Source organism: Heteronotia binoei, chromosome 15 (assembly GCF_032191835.1).
Source record: "Heteronotia binoei isolate CCM8104 ecotype False Entrance Well chromosome 15, APGP_CSIRO_Hbin_v1, whole genome shotgun sequence".
NCBI classification, from domain to species: Eukaryota; Metazoa; Chordata; class Lepidosauria; order Squamata; family Gekkonidae; genus Heteronotia; species Heteronotia binoei.
Window position 1 is genome coordinate 4,302,863 of NC_083237.1, and position 17,971 is coordinate 4,320,833.

Here is a 17,971-nt window from a genome sequence, read left to right on the forward strand (position 1 = left end):
GGTGGTTTGCCATTGCCTTCCCCAGTCATCTACGCTTTCCCCCTTGCAAGCTGGGTCCTCATTTGACCGACCTCGGAAGGATGGAAGGCTGAGTCAACCTTGGGCCGGCAACCTGAACCAGCTTCCGCTGGGATAGAACTCAGGTCATGAGCAGAGTTCAGATCACAGTACTGCAGTGCTGCTGCTTTACCACTCTGCGCCACGGGGCTGCTTCTCTTGTTGGAGTCCTGCTGAAATGAACACCAGGGCGGGTGAGAGGCCCTGCTACCTCTCTCATGTCACCCCGCAGTCGACGTTTCTCCAAGCTAAAGAGCCCCAAACGTTTTAACCTTTCTTCATAGGGAAAGTGTTCCAAACCTTGAATCATTCTAGTTGCCCTTTTCTGCACTTTTTCCAATGCAGTGAGGCTTGGGCACGAGAAATTCTCATCCGATGGGATCCATGATGTGCCAGATCTGTTCGTCTCCCACTATTCTAAATGGCACCCCGTATCTCAACAGCATCTTTTGTAAGGGCACAGCTGCTTCTGCCTTTAGTAGTCCCTGCCTTTCTCTCTCCCCCGAGGCAGCGTAGTCTCAGAGCGAGGCCACGACGCCTTTTGTATCACATTTTCTGCCTCCTTTCTTACTCTTTGTCCCTGGGAATTCTTAAGACATCATGAATCCAACGAATTAAAAAATATATATGATCAAGAGAAAGAAGAATAAAGAAGCAGATGGGGTAACACAATCCCACACATGGAACCACAATGCCAACAATGAATCGAGGAAGGGGGATTGTTGCCATATAAACCAATTGTGTGCTTGTATTCCAACTGCCTCCCCCTTTCCCTTGTTACAGTGTGCCTGCCCCTTTAAAAAAAACAAACCAGGCGTATTGATATGGAAAGAGAGGCAAAGCGGCTGGTCGTTCCGGCCTTAGCAGGTAGCAGGGCCTCTCACCCGCCAGCCCCATAGCTCAGTTGCTCATGCCGTATAGTTGTATTGTAATCGAAGCAGCTGCCACGGGGCAGGTCAGCCCCCCGATCCCGCCCCTCCCGCTTGATCCGACATGGAAGTACACGGATATTTGGTTTCATGCGCAAAGCGGCCCCTCTTTGCCCTCCCCACAAAATTAAGAGGCAGCAGCTGGTGGAAGAGCATGTGGGGAGGAGCAGGTTGGTGGGGACGGGAGCCCCACAGAGGAGCGGAAGGAGATGCAGTCCGTTGGGACAAGAGCGTGCACAGTCCCGGGCGCCATAGTGTCCCTACGCCCGGGACTCTTTTTTTGTATTGGGTTTGTTACCCAGAAGCGCATCAATTTCCTGGACAACTTGGGGCGTCAGTTGGGTTAGAACCTGTAGAGAGAGATGGTATCCATTAGGAGGAAATGCAGATGTCCGTACGATACCCTGAATCCCCCTCTCATAAGAACATAAGAGAAGTCATCTTGGATCAGGCCAATGACCCCTCCAGTCCAACACTCTGTGTCACAGAAGAACATAAGAGAAGCCATGTTGGATCAGGCCAGTGGCCCATCCAGTCCAACACTCTGTGTCACACAGTGGCCAATATGTGTGTGTGTGTGTGTATACACACACACACATATACATACACACACACACACATGTGTGTGTGTGTGCGTGTATATATATATATATATATATATATACACATACATACTGTGGCTAATAGCCACTGATGGACCTCTGTTCCATATTTTTATCCAATCCTCTCCTAAAGCTGGCTATGCTTGTGGCCGCCGCCGCCACCTCCTGTAGCAGTGAATTCCACATTAATCACCCTTTGGGCGAAGAAGTACTTCCTTTTATCCGTTTTAACCTGACTGCTCAGCAATTTCATTGAATGCCCACGAGTTCTTGTATTGTGAGAAAGGGAGAAAAGGACTTCTCTGCTTTCTCCATCCCATGCATAATCTTGTAAACCTCTATCATGTCACCTCGCAGTCGACGTTTCTCCAAGCTAAGGAGCCCCAAGCGTTTTAACCTTTCTTCATAGGGAAAGTGTTCCAAACCTTGAATCATTCTAGTTGCCCTTTTTGGCACTTTTCCCAATGCTATAATGTCCTTTTTGAGGTGCGGTGACCAGAATTGCACACAGTATTCCAAATGAGACCGCACCATCGATTTATACAGGGGCATTACGATACTGGCTGATTTGTTTTCAATTCCCTTCCTAATAATTCCCAGCATGGCGTTGGCCTTTCCTAAGATTCAAACAGTCATGTGCTCCATTCTGTTCTTGAAATGAAAAGGGCAGCCCCAGTTTGCCTTGGGGCCATGTGGGGAAGACAGAGCAGGTTTAATTCTTTGGCCTCCTTTAAAGTGCGAAAAGCGTGATGGGGCTGATTTCTAATAGTGAAACCAAGTGGATGAGGAGGGGTTAAACCTGTTCTTTCTCCCCTGCAGGACTCAAGGCAAACCGAGGCTGCGGGAGTCTGCCATCTGTGCTTCAGAGGTGTATTTGGCACCTGATCTGTCTGAGCCTTATGTATGTATTCTGTTTGACACATTAGCACAAGGGTGTCAAACTCATTTGTTACGAGGGCTGGATCTTCACCTTGTCGGGACGGGCCATGTGTATCATAACATGTAATGCCGGTTAGGGGAGATATAAACTTTAAAAAGAACACAGACAAACACACACACTCAGCCTAATCCACCTCAATGGCTCGCTGAGCCTCAGCCAACAGAAGGAAGAGGGGCTTGGCTCAGTAGCTCTTCTGTGCAATTGAGAGAGCCTGGCAAAGCTAGCTCTCCTTCCCTCACTTGCTCCCCAAGGGAGGAGTTTTGCTCTGTAGCTCCTGTGCGATTGAGCAAGCCTGGCAAAGCAAGCTGTGATGCAGAAGGAAGCAAGAGAGAGAAGGAAGCAGACGGCAGTGAGTTGCAGACGGCAGTAATCCTTAGGGATTTTTTGGGCTCCTCTCTTTTTCCTTTAAATGCAAAATTATCACTGTAAAAAGGCTTGGCAGCAGTCGATCGATCGGTTCAAGGCACGGTTGGAACTACTTGGCGTTCGCCTTACCTGAATGGATCCCAAATTCTCAATGAGTTGATCGGTGCTGGAGACGCCAAGGAGGACAGAGCTGACGCCTTCTGAACGCAGGCACCAGGCTTTGGGGGCGGGGGGGGGGGAGACAAGAAAGAAGTAAGAACATCAGAAGAGCCCTGCTGGATCAGACCAGTGAGAATCCATCTAGTACAGCCTCCTGTCTCACACAGAGGCCATCTAGTTTCTCTGGAGGGCCAACAACAGGGCAGAGAAGCCAAGGACTTTCCCTGAGAAGAACTTCAGAAGAGCCCTGCTGGGTCAGACCAGTGAGGGTCCATCTAGTCCAGCCTCCTGTCTCACACAGTGGCCATCTAGTTCCTCTGGAGGGCCAACAACACAGCACAGAGGCCAAGGCCTTCTTCTGAAAAGAACCTCAGAAGAGCCCTGCTGGGTCAGACCAGTGAGGGTCCATCTAGTCCAGCCTCCTGTCTCACACAGTGGCCAGCCAGTTCCTCTAGAGGGCCAACAAAAGGGCACAGAGGCCGAGGCCTTCCCCTGAAGTTGCCTCAGAAGGTCAGCATCAAAAGGCCAACTGCCCACAATTCCTTGTCAGACTGGTCCAACCAGAGCGGTTCTTTTCTCTCACATCCGTGTGGGAGAGAACCCTGGATAGCTGCACTCCTCTAGCCTTTGGAAACTGTCTTCCGATTTCTAAGCAAGGTTCATCCGCATCTTTTTCGTAGCCACAGAAATGCCCGTCTCCCTTCCCTCCTGCTAAGAGATGAGATTCAGATACTTGAAAGTTCCTTGCACTGTTACATCAAATTACTCACTGCTGCCCGTTCAGAGTGGCAGCAGCTCTCCAACCCCTCCTGCCTGGTCCTTCTCAGTGGAGATGCCGGGGACTGAACCTGGGACCTTCTGCATGCCAGGCAGAGGCTCTGCCACTGAGCCACAGCCCTTCTCCTTTAGTCTCTAAGGTCTGAGACAGAGGTCTTTCCCATCACCTCCTGCCTGGTCCTTCTAAAGGGAGATGCCAGGGAGTGAACCTGGACCTTCTGAATGCCAAGCAGAGGCTCTGCCACTGAGCCGCAGCCCTTTTCCTTTAGTCTCCCCCTGCAGCAGACCCCCTGGCATGCCCCATAGGGCCCCCCGGAGACCCTTCCTTTGCCCCCCCCTCCACGCCTCCTCCCTCTCCCCGCTCACCAATGGCCAGTTGTGCCACCGTGCATCCAAGGCGTTCGGCAATGGGGTGCAGCTCCTTCACTTTGGCCTGCTGCTTCTTCCCGTCTTCGCTCTGCAGCTTCTCCTTCAGCCACTGGTACCCCTGAGGAAGGAAGGAAGAGAGCAGCTGCCCTCAAGAAGTGAGACGGGAAGCACCTCCTCCCCTCAGCTGTGACCAGCATTACTCCTCCACCCCATGAAGCCAGCCGGGTGCCTTTGGGCTGGTCACTGTTCCCTAGAGTTCTCTCAGCCCCTAAAACCATGCTCACCGCTAGCATAATGGTAACAGCTAGAGCTCGCGGCCGCCAGACAATCTTTGGATCTCCTGGCTGTTCTACACACAACGAAGAAGACTGTAGATTTATACACTGTCCTTCTCTCTGAATTAGAGTCTCAGAGTGGCTCACAACTTCCTTTATATCCTTCCCCCACAACAGACACCCTGTGAGGTGGGTGGGGCTGAGAGAGCTTTTCCAGAAGCTGCCCTTTCAAGGACAGAGGCTCAGAGCAGCCTACAATCTCCTTTCCCTTCTTCCCCCACAACATACACCCTGTGAGGTGGGTGGGGCTGAGAGAGCTCTCCCAGAAGCTGCCCTTTCAAAGACAGAGTCTCAGAGAGGCCTGCAATCTCCTTTCCCTCCTTCCCCCACAACAGACCCCCTGTGAGGTGGGTGGGGCTGAAAGAGCTCTCCCAGAAGCTGCCCTTTCAAAGACAGAGTCTCAGAGTGGCCTGCAATCTCCTTTCCCTTCTTCCCCCACAACAGACACACTGTGAGGTGGGTAGGGCTGAGAGAGCTCTCCCAGAAGCTGCCATTTCAAGGACAACTCTGTCAGAGCTCTGGCTGACCCAAGGCCATTCCAGCAGCTGCATGTGAAGGAGTGGGGAATCAAACCTGGTTCTCCCAGATAAGAGTCTGCGCACTACACCAAACTGGCCAGTACTTCTCTTGGAACCTGCAGGGCTTTTTTTTTTTTTGTAGCAGGAACTCCTTTCCATATTAGGCCACACCCCTCTGATGTAGCCAATCCTCCAAGAGCTTACAGGACTCTTGTTACGGGGCCTACTGTAAGCTCCAAGAGGATTGGCTACATCAGGGGGTGTGGCCTAATAGGCACCTGCCAAGCTTTGTACAAAGTGGGCGGGGGTTGTTACTGTCTGCCTTCATTCACTCAAAGGACCACTGGCGAGCAGCTGGTTCCGTTCTCCCTTCTGTCTTTCCTTCTTCCCGGGAGGGAGGAAGAGGGAGGGATTCTGTTTGACTCCTCCTCCCAATGCAGCCATTTTGGTTTCGGTTTCACCTCCTGTTTGGGGTGGCGCCCGCCGCTCCCTCTCAAAATCCCACAGGAGAACAAGACCCATCGGGATCCTCGGGGGTCATCCCACGCTTCAAGGACCTGCTGTGTCCGAGGAAGGGACTGCAAGGGACCCTACCTTCATGGCCGCCCGGCAGTTCTCCGGAACCCGCTCCTCATATTTCCCGGTGATGAGTCCGCAGGCCAGTGGGGACCACGTGATAGCCCCCACCCCTAGCAGAGCAAAAAGGCAAGGCAGGCGGTGAGGAGAAGGAAGAAAAATGGACTCCTTTCTCCCGCTCCAAATCCCCAGGTATTTCCCAACCCAGACTTGACAACCCAGAAGAGGGCAACGAGGATGATTAAAGGGTTGGAACACTTTCCCTATGAAGAAAGGTTAAAGCGCTTGGGGCTCTTTAGCTTGGAGAAACGTCGACTGCGGGGTGACGTGAGAGAGGTTGACAAGATTGTGCATGGGATGGAGAAAGTAGAGAAAGAAGTCCTTTTCTCCCTTTCTCACAATACAAGAACTTGCGGGCATTCAATGAAATTGCTGAGCAGTCAGGTTAGAACGGATAAAAGGAAGTACTTCTTCACCCAAAGGGTGACTAACATGTGGAATTCACTGCCACAGGAGGTGGTGGCGGCTACTAGCATAGCCAGCTTTAAGAGGGGACTGGATAAAAATATGGAGCAGAGGTCCATCAGTGGCTATTAGCCACAGAGTGTGTGTATCTATATATATATATTTGGCCACTGTGTGATACAGAGCGTTGGATTGGATGGGCCATTGGCCTGATCCAACAGGGCTTCTCTTATGTTCTTATGTGATACAGAGCGTTGGACTGGATGGGCCATTGGCCTGATCCAACAGGGCTTCTCTTATGTTCTTATGTGACACAGAGTGCTGAACTGGAAGGGCCATTGGCCTGACCTAACAGGGCTTTTCTTATGTTCTTATGAGACACAGAGTGTTGGACTGGATGGGCCTTTGGCCTGATCCAGCATGGCTTCTCTTATGTGACACAGAGTGCTGGACTGGATGGGCCATTGGCCTGATTCAACAGGGCTTCTCTTATGTTCTTATGTGACACAGAGTGCTGGACTGAAGGGGCCATTAGCCTGATCCAACATGGCTTCTCTTATGTTCTTAACCCTACTCTCCAACATTTTGTGTTTGGATCTGCCTCCTGCGGCAGCCATTTTGTGATGGAGCCCACCGCCCAATGTCAGAATTCCAAACGGACCTGCAGACTCAAAAAGGGTAGGGACTCGTGTTCTAGATCCCTCTGCTTGTCTAGCTCTCCCCACCCCCACCTTAGCTGCCCTCAACTCCCTCCAATAAGATGCGACCCAAACTCTAGCTCGTGTCTTCCCCGCTTACCGATCTTGTGATACAACTCAGGGAGCTGAGTCTCCACTTTGTCCCGCTGGAACATGTGATATTCGGCTTGCTCACAGACGGGGGGGATGAGGTTGAACTGCCGGGCCACCGAATAGGCCTCCTGGTTTGGGAGAGAGCGAAGGAACTGGTTAGAGACGACGGATCCCTCCAGGGAACACGCACAGCGGGCGTTGGAGCTGGATCAAACGCGCAGAGAAAGGAAGCGGCAGAGATATGGACACAGGCTCCCAGAGGGTCACATTTCAGGATGTTCCTTTTGTTAAAACCTCCCTGGGAATCGAAAACTGGCAGGGCAGCTGCCTTCTGCTCCCAGCCATTTTATTAAATTCCAAAGGAGCGTTCAGAACTGGGACCGGCTACTTTGCAGTCTGAAGAAGAAGATGATATTGGATTTATATCCCGCCCTCCACTCCGAAGAGTCTCAGAGCGGCTCACAATCTCCTTTCCCTTCCTCCCCCACAACAGACACCCTGTGAGGTAGATGAAGATATTGGATTTATATCCCGCCCTCCACTCCGAAGAGTCTCAGAGCGGCTCACAATCTCCTTTCCCTTCCTCCCCCACAACAGACACCCTGTAAGGTAGATGAAGATATTGGATTTATATCCCGCCCTCCACTCCGAAGAGTCTCAGAGCGGCTCACAATCTCCTTTACCTTCCTCCCCCTCAACAGAACCCTGTGAGGTAGATGAAGATATTGGATTTATATCCCGCCCTCCACTCCGAAGAGTCTCAGAGCGGCTCACAATCTCCTTTCCCTTCCTCCCCCACAACAGACACCCTGTGAGGTAGATGAAGATATTGGATTTATATCCCGCCCTCCACTCTGAAGAGTCTCAGATCGGCTCACAATCTCCTTTACCTTCCTCCCCCACAACAGACACCCTGTGAGGTGGATGGGGCTGGAGAGGGCTCCCACAGCAGCTGCCCTTTCAAGGACAACCTCTGCCAGAGCTATGCCGGACCCAAGGCCATGCTAGCAGGTGCAAGTGGAGGAGTGGGGAATCAAACCTGGTTCTCCCAGATAAGGGTCCACGCACTTAGCCACTACACCAAACTGGCTCTCTTACAATTACCTTCCCTTCCTCCCCCACAACAGACACCCTGTGAGGTGGGTGGGGCTGAGAGGGCTCTCACAGCAGCTGCCCTTTCAAGGACAACCTTTGCCAGAGCTATGGCTGACCCAAGGCCATGCCAGTGGAACACACTGGCTGAGGATGGGAAATTCCTCTAGATTTTTTTTTTTTGGGTGGAGGGGTTGGAGCTGAGGAGGGCGGGGTTCGAGTTGCAAAGTCCCCCGCAGCCTCCATGGTACCATAGAGCATGGGTGGCCAACAGTAGCTCTCCAGATTTTTTTTTGCCTACAACTCCCATCAGCCCCAGCCAGCATGACCAATGGCTGGGGCTGATGGGAGTTGTAGGCAAAAAACATCTGGAGAACTACCATTGGCCACCCCTGCCATGGAGTTTCCCTTCCAAATTGCTAGAGCACCCAGGGAAACCATAGAGATTTCCTGGAAGCTTCTAGAGTGGCTGGCGTGTGATGTCACTTGCGAGTGATGTCATTGTGCCAGCAACATCAGGGGAGGGATCCCCCCCCCCGCCGGCCCACTGTGGGCTGGGAGGTTGGGGACCTCCAGAGAAGGAGACCCCCCCCCCGGGAGCTTGCCAGACCTAGTTTGAGGAACATATATGAACATATGAAGCTGCCTTATACTGAATCAGACCCTTGGTCCATCAAAGTCAGTATTGTCTACTCAGACTGGCAGCGGCTCTCCAGGGTTTCAAGCTGAGGTTTTTCACACCTCTTTGCCTGGACCCTTTTTTGGAGATGCCGGGGACTGAACCTGGGACCTTCTGCTAACCAAGCAGATGCTCTACCACTGAGCCATCGTCCCTCCTTAAGATGTATACCAGGTGTTGGCTGGAGATCTCCTGCTGTTAGATCTCTCCCACCCCCCTCATATGTCCCCCAGAGAGCACTGCATTTGGGAGTTCAAAATCTGCTATCCATCCCTGGACCAAGGGAGACTAAGCTCTACACAGGGCCAGGGCCTTCTCAGTGGCAGCACCGATGCTGCGGAACGCTCTCCCAGAGGCCATAAGAGCCCTGCGGGGCCTCTCCCGATTCTGCAGGGCCTGTAAAACTGAACTTTTCCGATGGGCCTATTAAAACTAAGTGGTAAAAGGCTGCCACTTCTATGCTGCTGGGAAAGACCTTCAGAAGGACCACTAACGGATCATCAGAAGAACGGTGACATCGAAAACAATCCGATCCGGTTATGTCAAGATTCTCGTATAGCACCAAACACTGAGGTCTCAATTGTTATTATTAAGTTTTATTGTTTTAACATTGCAACTGGAATTGTGGTTTTTATAACGCAGCTAGGGTTGCCAAGTCCAATTCAAGAAATATCTGGGGACTTTGGGGGTGGAGCCAGGAGACATTAGGGGTGGAGCCAAGATCAAGGCTGTGACAAGCATCATTGAACTCCAAAGGGAGTTCTGGCCATCTCATTTAAAGGGACGGCACACCTTTTCAATTCCTTCCTTCCATAGGAAATAATGAAGGATAGGGACACCTTCTTTTGGGGCTCATAGAATTGGACCCCCTGGTCCAATCTTTTTGAAACTTGGAGGGTCTTTTGGGGAGAGGCACTAGATGCTATACTGAAAATTTGGTGCCTCTACCCCAAAAAACAGCCCCCCCCAGAGCCCCAGATACCCGCGGATCAATTCTCCATGATTTTCTATGGGAATAAATCTCCATAGGGAATAACAGAGTTCCCAGAAGACATTTCCCTCTGCTGCCCCCGCTTTCTAACAACCCTGAAGTGGGGGGGAGGGCCTCCAAACCGGGGGATCCCCTGCCCCAACCTGGGGATTGGCAACCCTAAATGAGGCTGTTAGCTGCCCCGAGTCCGCTGGCAGAACGGGCGGCATATAAATCTAAAGTAAATAAATAAATAAATGTGACTACTGATCTCCAGGCGACAGAGATGAGCAAACCTGGAGAAAACTGACCGCTTTGGAAAGCGGGCCCTATAACATCACACCCCGTTGAAGTCCCTCCCTTCCCCATTATAGCCCTCCCCCCAAATCTCCAGGTATTTCCCAAAGTAGAGTTGGCAACCAGACAGGAGAGCCCTCAGCAGGATATAAGGCCATAGAATCTACCTTTGAAAGCCCCCGTTATCTCCAGGGGAGCTGATTTCCGTCTTCTGGAAACCAGTCGCGATTCTGGAAGATCTCCAGGCCGTACCTGGAAGTTGACAACCCTAGCACCCGCTGTTCTGCCACCTCCTTCTCTGTACCTACAAACCAGGCCTTATTCCAAAGCAAACACGCACAAGACCCAGGAACACGAGAAGCTGCCTTCTGCTGAATCCGGCCATCAGTCTGTGGAGATCAGTATTGTCTACTCAGACTGGCAGCCACTCTCTCCCCAGGGTCTCAGGTGGAAGTCTTTCCCACCATCTACTACCTGAGCCTTTTAACGAGAGATGCCAGAGACTGAACCTGGGATCTTCCGCATGTCAAGGAGATGCTCTACCGCTGAGCCACATCCTCTCCTTATAGGAAGAGGATGGTGCAGAATTGCTTTCTGTTGCCCCCAGAAGGCTGGATCAGACCCAACAGGTTGAAATTAAATCAGAAGGGAAAGGAAAGGAAAGGTCCTTTGTGCAAGCGCCAGTCGTTTCCCACTCTGGGGTGACGTTGCTTTCACAACATTTCCACCGCAGACTTTTTACGGGGTGGTTTGCCCTTGCCTTCCCCAGTCATCTACGCTTTCCCCCCAGCAAGCTGGGGACTCATTTGACCGACCTCGGAAGGATGGAAGGCTGAGTCAACCTCGAGCCGGCTACCTGAACCAGCTTCAGCTGGGATCGAACTCAGGTCGTGAGAGAGAGTTCAGATCACAGTACTGCAGTACTGCTGCTTTGCCACTCTGCGCCACGGGGCCGCTTCAAATCAGAAGAGTTTCCAGCTAAACATCGGGAAGAACTCCCTGGCAGTTCCTCAGTGGAACAGGCTTCCTTGGGAGCTGGAGGGCTCACCTTCTTTGGAGGTTTTCAAACGAACGAGAGGCTCGAGGGCCATCTGACAGCCATGCTGATGCTGTGAACTTTGGCAGTTCATGAGGAGGAGCGCAGGAAAGGTCGCATCCGTGCTTAGTTCTCGTGGCCCTTTCTTACACACCCAGGGAAATGCTGGTTGCCACTTGGGGGTCGGTTCACAATTTTTCTCCAGGCCAATTGGGCCAGGGATCCTGGAGGGGTTTCCCCCCCATCCTCTGGGCATGGAACAGGGGTCACTGGAGATGTGTGTGTGTGTGTGGGAAGCATTTGTGAAATTCCTGCACTGTGCAGGGGGGTTGGACTAGATGCCCCTGGAGGTCCCTTCCAACTCTATGATCCCATCAAGCTTTGCTGCATCAGGGCTGCATCAGCGCTTAGTTCTCGTGGTCCATCAAGGTCAATATTGCCTCCTCAAACTGGCAGCCCCTCTCCAGCGTCTCCCATCGCCCCCTGCCTGGTTCTTTTAACTGGCGATGCCCGGGATTGAACCTAGGACTTTCTGCACACCAAGCAGAGGCTCTGCCACTGAGCCACGGCCCCGCCATGCGCGCAGCACCCCTCGACCCAGCCTTTACCATAATCTCCATGGCGCTCCAGCGAGACGTGCCCCAGTACATGGCCATCCCCTGGTTGATCACGTACGTCATGGCCCGGACAATCTCTGTAGGGGAGAAAGAAAGGTCAGGCAGGGGGTTGTTTGGCCCCGCCCCCAGCCCCTGCCTGTCTCCTTCCCTCGTTTAAAGACCGGCAGCCCTTTCTTCTTTTGGCGTCGCAGTATTGACGGGACCACGGGGGAGAAAGGAAGCCGTAACAAAGAAAAGGCTCTCCATGCAAAACACAATCCTGACTTGTTATGAATCATAGGTATCAAAATACAAAAAAAGAGTATCAGCAGAACACAGCATCTCGGTCGTGCACCAAGTTAAAAGCTCATAAGTATACACACACACATATATTGGCCACTGTGTGACACACAGTGTTGGACTGGAGGGGCCATTGGCCTGATCCAACCTGGCTTCTCTTATGTGACACAGAGTGTTGGACTGGATGGGCCACTGGCCTGATCCAACATGGCTTCTCTTATGTGACACAGAGTGTTGGACTGGATGGGCCACTGGCCTGATCCAACATGGCTTCTCTTATGTGACACAGAGTGTTGGACTGGATGGGCCACTGGCCTGATCCAACATGGCTTCTCTTATGTGACACAGAGTGTTGGACTGGATGGGCCATTGGCCTGATCCAACATGGCTTCTCTTATGTTCTTATGTGACACAGAGTGTTGGACTGGATGGGCCATTGGCCTGATCCAACATGGCTTCTCTTATGTTCTTATGTGACACAGAATGTTGGACTGGATGGGCCATTGGCCTGATCCAACAGGGCTTCTCTTATGTTCTTATGTGACACAGCGTGTTGAACTGGATGGGACATTGGCCTGATCCAACATGGCTTTTCTCATGTTCTTATGTGACACAGAGTGATGGACTGGATGGGCCATTGGCTTGATCCAACATGCCTTCTCTTATGTTCTTATGTGACACAGAGTGTTGGACTGGAGGGGCCATTGGCCTGATCCAACATGACTTCTCTTATGTTCTTATGTGACACAGAGTGATGGACTGGATGGGCCATTGGCCTGATCCAACATGCCTTCTCTTATGTTCTTATGTGACACAGAGTGATGGAATGGATGGACCATTGGCCTGATCCAACATGGCTTCTCTTATGTTCTTATGTGACACAGGGTGTTGGACTGCATGGGCCATTGGCCTGATCCAACAGGGCTTCTCTTATGTTCTTATGTAAGTCCCACAATTCTCCTACTGTCCTTACGTGGCTCAAATGGAATGTATTAACTATGAAAAGGAAAGGAAAGGTCCCCTGTGCAAGCACCAGTCGTTTCCGACTCTGGGGTAAGGTTGCTTTCACAACGTTTTCACGGTAGACTTTTGACGGGGTGGTTTGCCGTTGCCTTCCCCAGTCATCTACACTTTCCCCCCAGCAAGCTGGGCACTCATTTTACCGACCTCGGAAGGATGGATTGCTGAGTCAACCTCGAGCCGGCTACCTGAAAACCCAGCTTCCGCTGGGGATTGAACTCAGGTCGTGAGCAGAACTTAGGACTGTAGTACTGCAGCTTTAACACTCTGCGTTCCGGGGCTCTTGTATTAACTATGGCATTCCTGCAATATTATGTGTGAAAATTAGAAAAAAATAGGAATTCTAGACTGACACGGTTGATTGAATACTTTTTGGCACCGCTGGACCTAGAAAATTGCACATCATATACAAGATTGGTCCCTAGAAGAAGGATTAGAGATCCGAAACGGCTTGCAAAGCGGACCGGTTCTCCGTTGGACCTTTTTCTCAAACATTGCACGGAATATAATACAGTGGCTTTGAGCCACGTAAGGACAGTAGGAGCATCGTGGGACTTACGAGGTTTTAACTTGGTGCACGACTGAGATGCTGCGTCCTGTTGATACTCTTTTTGTATTTTGATACCTACAAGTCAGAATTGTGTTTTGCACGGGGAGTTTCTTCTTTGTTGCGGCTTCCTTTCTTCTTTCAGAGCTGCTGGCACAAGGGGAGTGATGGGAAGCCAGGCGGGGTGAGCGAGCCCCCAGGGCCAAGTCCGATCTCTCTGCTGGGAACGGAACCTCAGCAGAGGAAACAATTTGGGGGTGGGGAGGAGTTGCATTGGACGGACCACCCCCAAATCTGTGTCTAGAGTTGCCAACTCCAGGTTGGGAAGTTCCTGAAGATTTGGGGGGTGGAGCCTGGGAACGGTAGGGTGTGGAGAAGGGGGGGGGGACCTCAGAAGGGAACGATAACATAGAATTCACCCTCTTTGGGTATATTGTTTATTTCCACTTGCAGATGTTTGAATTCAAAATGGATAAATTGGTTGCGGGGATTTTCCCAGACTGAAAATGTTAACATTCAGACTGTTTGGCCTCCTTCCTGGCTCCTCAAATTGCAAAATAGCTTCAGTCGTGGGGGCCTCCCCACCACTGCAAAAATACACAAGTGCACTTCTGCTTGCAAACAGCACTCGGATTTACACCCCACACACACACTAGTTGCACACTCCCAGCTCTGCTGCCTTTATTTGTCAACGGAGCAAATAAAATTGCCTCTCTGTGCATCACGAAAATCTTCCCCAGCCGGTATCAGCAGATCAAGCTTCTTGTAAAAGTCCAAGAGCAGAGAGGCTGATTTTTTTTTCTCAGGTCAGTTGGCAACCCTGACACTCACACAATTGCTGTGCACTAGATTACAAGAACACCCACAAACAATTCTGCACCCGCTTCCCAACAGACAAACTCCACTTCTTGTATTTGTGGGGTGGGGTCCCCGGGGGAGAGCACTTGGGTTACGCACAAAAGGGTTTTCCTCTCCCTTAGGGGCTGCAGCAGCTATGCAGGAGAGGAAATTATGGGATGGGTTGGGATTCTCAAGGGTCTGGTGTGCAGGGCTGTTTATTGGGGAGGCCGCTTGGGGATTCAAAGACAACACAGAGTTTCAGGGCTCACATACCTCCCAAGTGGCTACCTGGAATGCAGGTTTTAAAGAGCGGTCCTTCCACAAATCTTGTACAACAAAGATCCATTCTGGTGGGTCACCCTGTTTTCTGAATCAGCGGACCGGAGTTTGAGTCCTGTGGTACCTTTAAGTAGGCTTGTCAATTCCCACAGCGGTGGTTCTTCCACTTTCCCAGGCTCTTTCCTGCCCCCAGTCAGCTAGCCGGTGCGGGGGGGGGGGGGGGGAGCCTCGCCCCCAAAGCCACCATGTGACTTTCCCCCTCCGGAGGCTCCAGTCTGCTGAGCGCTTCATTAATCCCTATGTGGAGATTGATTCTCATAGGGTATAATGGCGAATTGATCTGGAGGTTTTGGGGGCTCTGGGTTTTTTGAGGTAGAGGCACCAAATTTTCAGTATAGTATCTAGTGCCTCTCCCCAAAGTACCCCCCCCAAGTTTCAAAAGGATTGCACCAGGGGGTCCAATTCTATGAACCCCAAAAGAAGGTGCCCCTATCCTTCATTATTTCCTATGGAAGGTGTGCTGTCCCTTTAAATGTGATGGCCAGAACTCTCATGGAGTTCAATTATGCTTGTCACACCCTTGTTCCTGGCTCCGCCCCAACGTCTCCTAGCTCCGCCCCTAAAGTCCCCAGATATTTCTTGAATTGGACTTGGCACCCCTTCCTTTAAGACCCGCCAAGTTTTATTCTTTGCGAGCTGCTGGCATTCAAGCTGCAAACTGCTGCGCCAATCGGTTTGCTCTGGGATCATCTTTCCCGAGCGGAGACAAAAACGTGTGAGCCGGAGGCTAAAAAACCGTGAGCTAGCTCACATTAACTCAGCTTAGAGGGGACCCTGGTTGAAGCTCTGACCTGGCAGGCCTCCCCCGTGCCGTGACCAGCCACCCCTGGCAGCTGCTCGGGGGCTCTGCACGGCCAACCAGTCCGAGGCCAAGCATGGCTTCCCCGCCACCCCTCCCTCAAAACCAGAAACAATGCTCTGACTTCTGATTCTTCCCCATAACGTCTCCTTTAAAATCTCCTGATTGGGGCCTGTCCTTCAGTGGAAGGCTTGAGAGGTATGGGGTGGAGGGGTCAGGATTCTCACGCACAGGATTTGGGGAGGGGGAGGGGTCAACCAGTAGGAGAGTTTGTTGGTTCGTTTTGAGTGTGGGGGGTGGGGGATATGCAGTACCTTCCAGCAAGAGCAATCGGAAGTTCGGGTCACATTCTGCAAGGGGGAAGGAGAGAACCGGTGAGAGGCGGTTGGAGTTTGGGAGTCAGCCCAGCGGCGAAAGAGCCGGGCTTCAGATTGGCTCTCTGCCACTGGCTCCTCGATTCGGCCTTGGGCAAGTCACATTTTCTCTTGGCCACATTCCCCCCACCCCCAAGGCTGGGATTCTAGCAGGAGCTCCTTTGTATATTAGGCCACACACCCCGATGTAGCCAATCCCCCAAGAGCTTACAAGGCTCTTCTTTGTAAGCTCTTGGAGGATTGGCTACATCAGGGAGGTGTGGCCTAATATGCAAAGGAGCTCCTGCTAGAATTCCACCCCTGCTCCCCCCATGCCTGAAACACGGCATTAACTGTGGCCTTCCTTATAGGACTGTTGTGCAATCGTTACAGTGAAATATTTTGTACAAATCCAAGTTGGATGCTTGCTGGATACAAGTGGGGCGCAAGCTGGTTTCTGTTGTAATCCCCTTTGAGTCCATTGGTGGAGAGGGTGGAATAAAAATCTACTAAATAAATAAATAAAACACACAGGGGGAAATAAGACAGATGGATGCTGGGAGTTTTCTAGCCTCAAAGGAGTGTATTCGATCCACAGTGTAAGCTGTCTTGCGTGCTGCAAAGTAGGAAGGTGGCCAATAAATGTTTTAAAATAGGGCTTTTCTTGTAGAAAAAAGCCCAGCAGGAACTCATTGGCATATGAGACCACACCCCCTGATTTCTCACAGGGCCTTTTTTTTGTAGGAAACACCCATCAGGAACTTATTTGCATATCAGGCCACGCCCCTGATGCCAAAGCAGCTGGAACTGTGCTCCTTTGTGTTCCTGCTCAAAAAAAGCCCTGGTTTTAAATAAAGTAAGAAGGGGAGGTGTAGTGGGGAACCCCTGAGTTACGGCGGGTGTGTGTTTGTGGAGGGGTAACTGGGAAGCCTTTTGTCTGGAACGGCAGGTGTCTCAAGGGGCTGGAGGGAGGGCTCGCTAAAAAGACCTCGGAGGGCAGGTTTGGTTTCCATCTCCCAGTTGCGAGAGGGAGGCCGAGATGACAACGCAGAACTCCTTGAAGCTTTTTGTGTTGGCGGGGGGACACTCACCTTCCATGGGGCTGTTGGCATCCATCCGGTTAGCAAACACGATGTCCACGTATTCCAACTGAAGCCGCTGCAAAGACCCTTTGAGCCCTACGAGGCCAAGGAGAGGGAAACGTTTGACATGAGCATCCCTTCAAAAACAATAACTTGATAGCCCCCCCCCCAAAAAAATAAAAAAAAAAATACTGGCAGACAGGCTTCCCCTCAGCTCCCACTCAAAAGCCCCCCCCCTCTACTTTCAAGGCTTCAAACGCACCTACCCTTGCTTGGCTAAGAAGAAAGGAAATTCTGCCTCCCTTCACCAGACTTCCGACAGTTCTGTCTGCATCTTAAACCCTCAAATCCTCTCCTCTCTGGGCCGCCAACCTCCCGGTGGGGCCTTGAGACTTCCCAGAGTTACAACTAGGCTTCCCAATCCCCAGGTCCCAGAGGGGGAACCCCCGATTTTACAGGCTTCCCCCCCCCCCAAGCCAGCTGGTCAGCGGGGGAAGCCCCACCCCCACAGCCATCATGCACCTCCATGAACGATTCCCATAGGGAATGATGGGGAATTGAGCCGTGGGTATCGGGAGCTCTGGGGGGGGCTGTGTTTTGAGATAGAGGCACCAAATTTTTAGTATAGCATCTAGTGCCTCTCCCCAAAATACCTCCCAAGTTTCAAAAAGATTGGACCAGGGGGTCCAATTCTATGAGCCCCAAAAGAAGGTGCCCCTATCCTTCATTATTTCCTATGGAAGGAAAAGATGTGCAGTCCCTTGAAATGTGATGGCCGGAACTCCCTTTGGAGTTCAATTATGCTTGTCACACCCTTGCTCTTGGCTCCACCCCAATGTCTCCTCGCTCCACCCCCAAAGTCCCCAGATATTTCTTAAATTGGACTTGGCAACCCTAGTTGCAACCGATCTACGGACGACAGAGATCAGTCCCTTTGGAGAAAGCGGCAGCTTTGGAGGGTGGACTTTTTGGCATTGCGCACCCCTCCCCAAATCCGCTCCCCTCCTCAGATTCTTCCTCCAAAATCTCCAGGTATTTTCCAGCCTGGAGTTGACAACCTGATCTTCTCTTAATTTCCCCGCTTATCACCCGACCCACGCCTCCCCTTCCTTATGCCCTCCCCTCTCCGCTGCTCGT

General features: G+C 51.7%; 1 protein-coding gene across 1 annotated transcript in view; it reads right to left on the bottom strand.

The window, feature by feature from the left end:
* Positions 1-1,067: 1,067 nt before the first annotated feature.
* Positions 1,068-17,971, bottom strand: part of KCNAB3 (potassium voltage-gated channel subfamily A regulatory beta subunit 3) — a 47,436-nt gene continuing 30,532 nt past the window's right edge. Inside the window, 7 exon segments of the mRNA XM_060256072.1 lie at positions 1,068-1,336; positions 3,024-3,112; positions 4,197-4,317; positions 5,647-5,741; positions 6,892-7,012; positions 11,567-11,652; positions 16,844-16,930. Coding sequence (XP_060112055.1) covers positions 1,247-1,336; positions 3,024-3,112; positions 4,197-4,317; positions 5,647-5,741; positions 6,892-7,012; positions 11,567-11,652; positions 16,844-16,930 — 689 coding nt within the window. The 3' untranslated portion in view covers positions 1,068-1,246.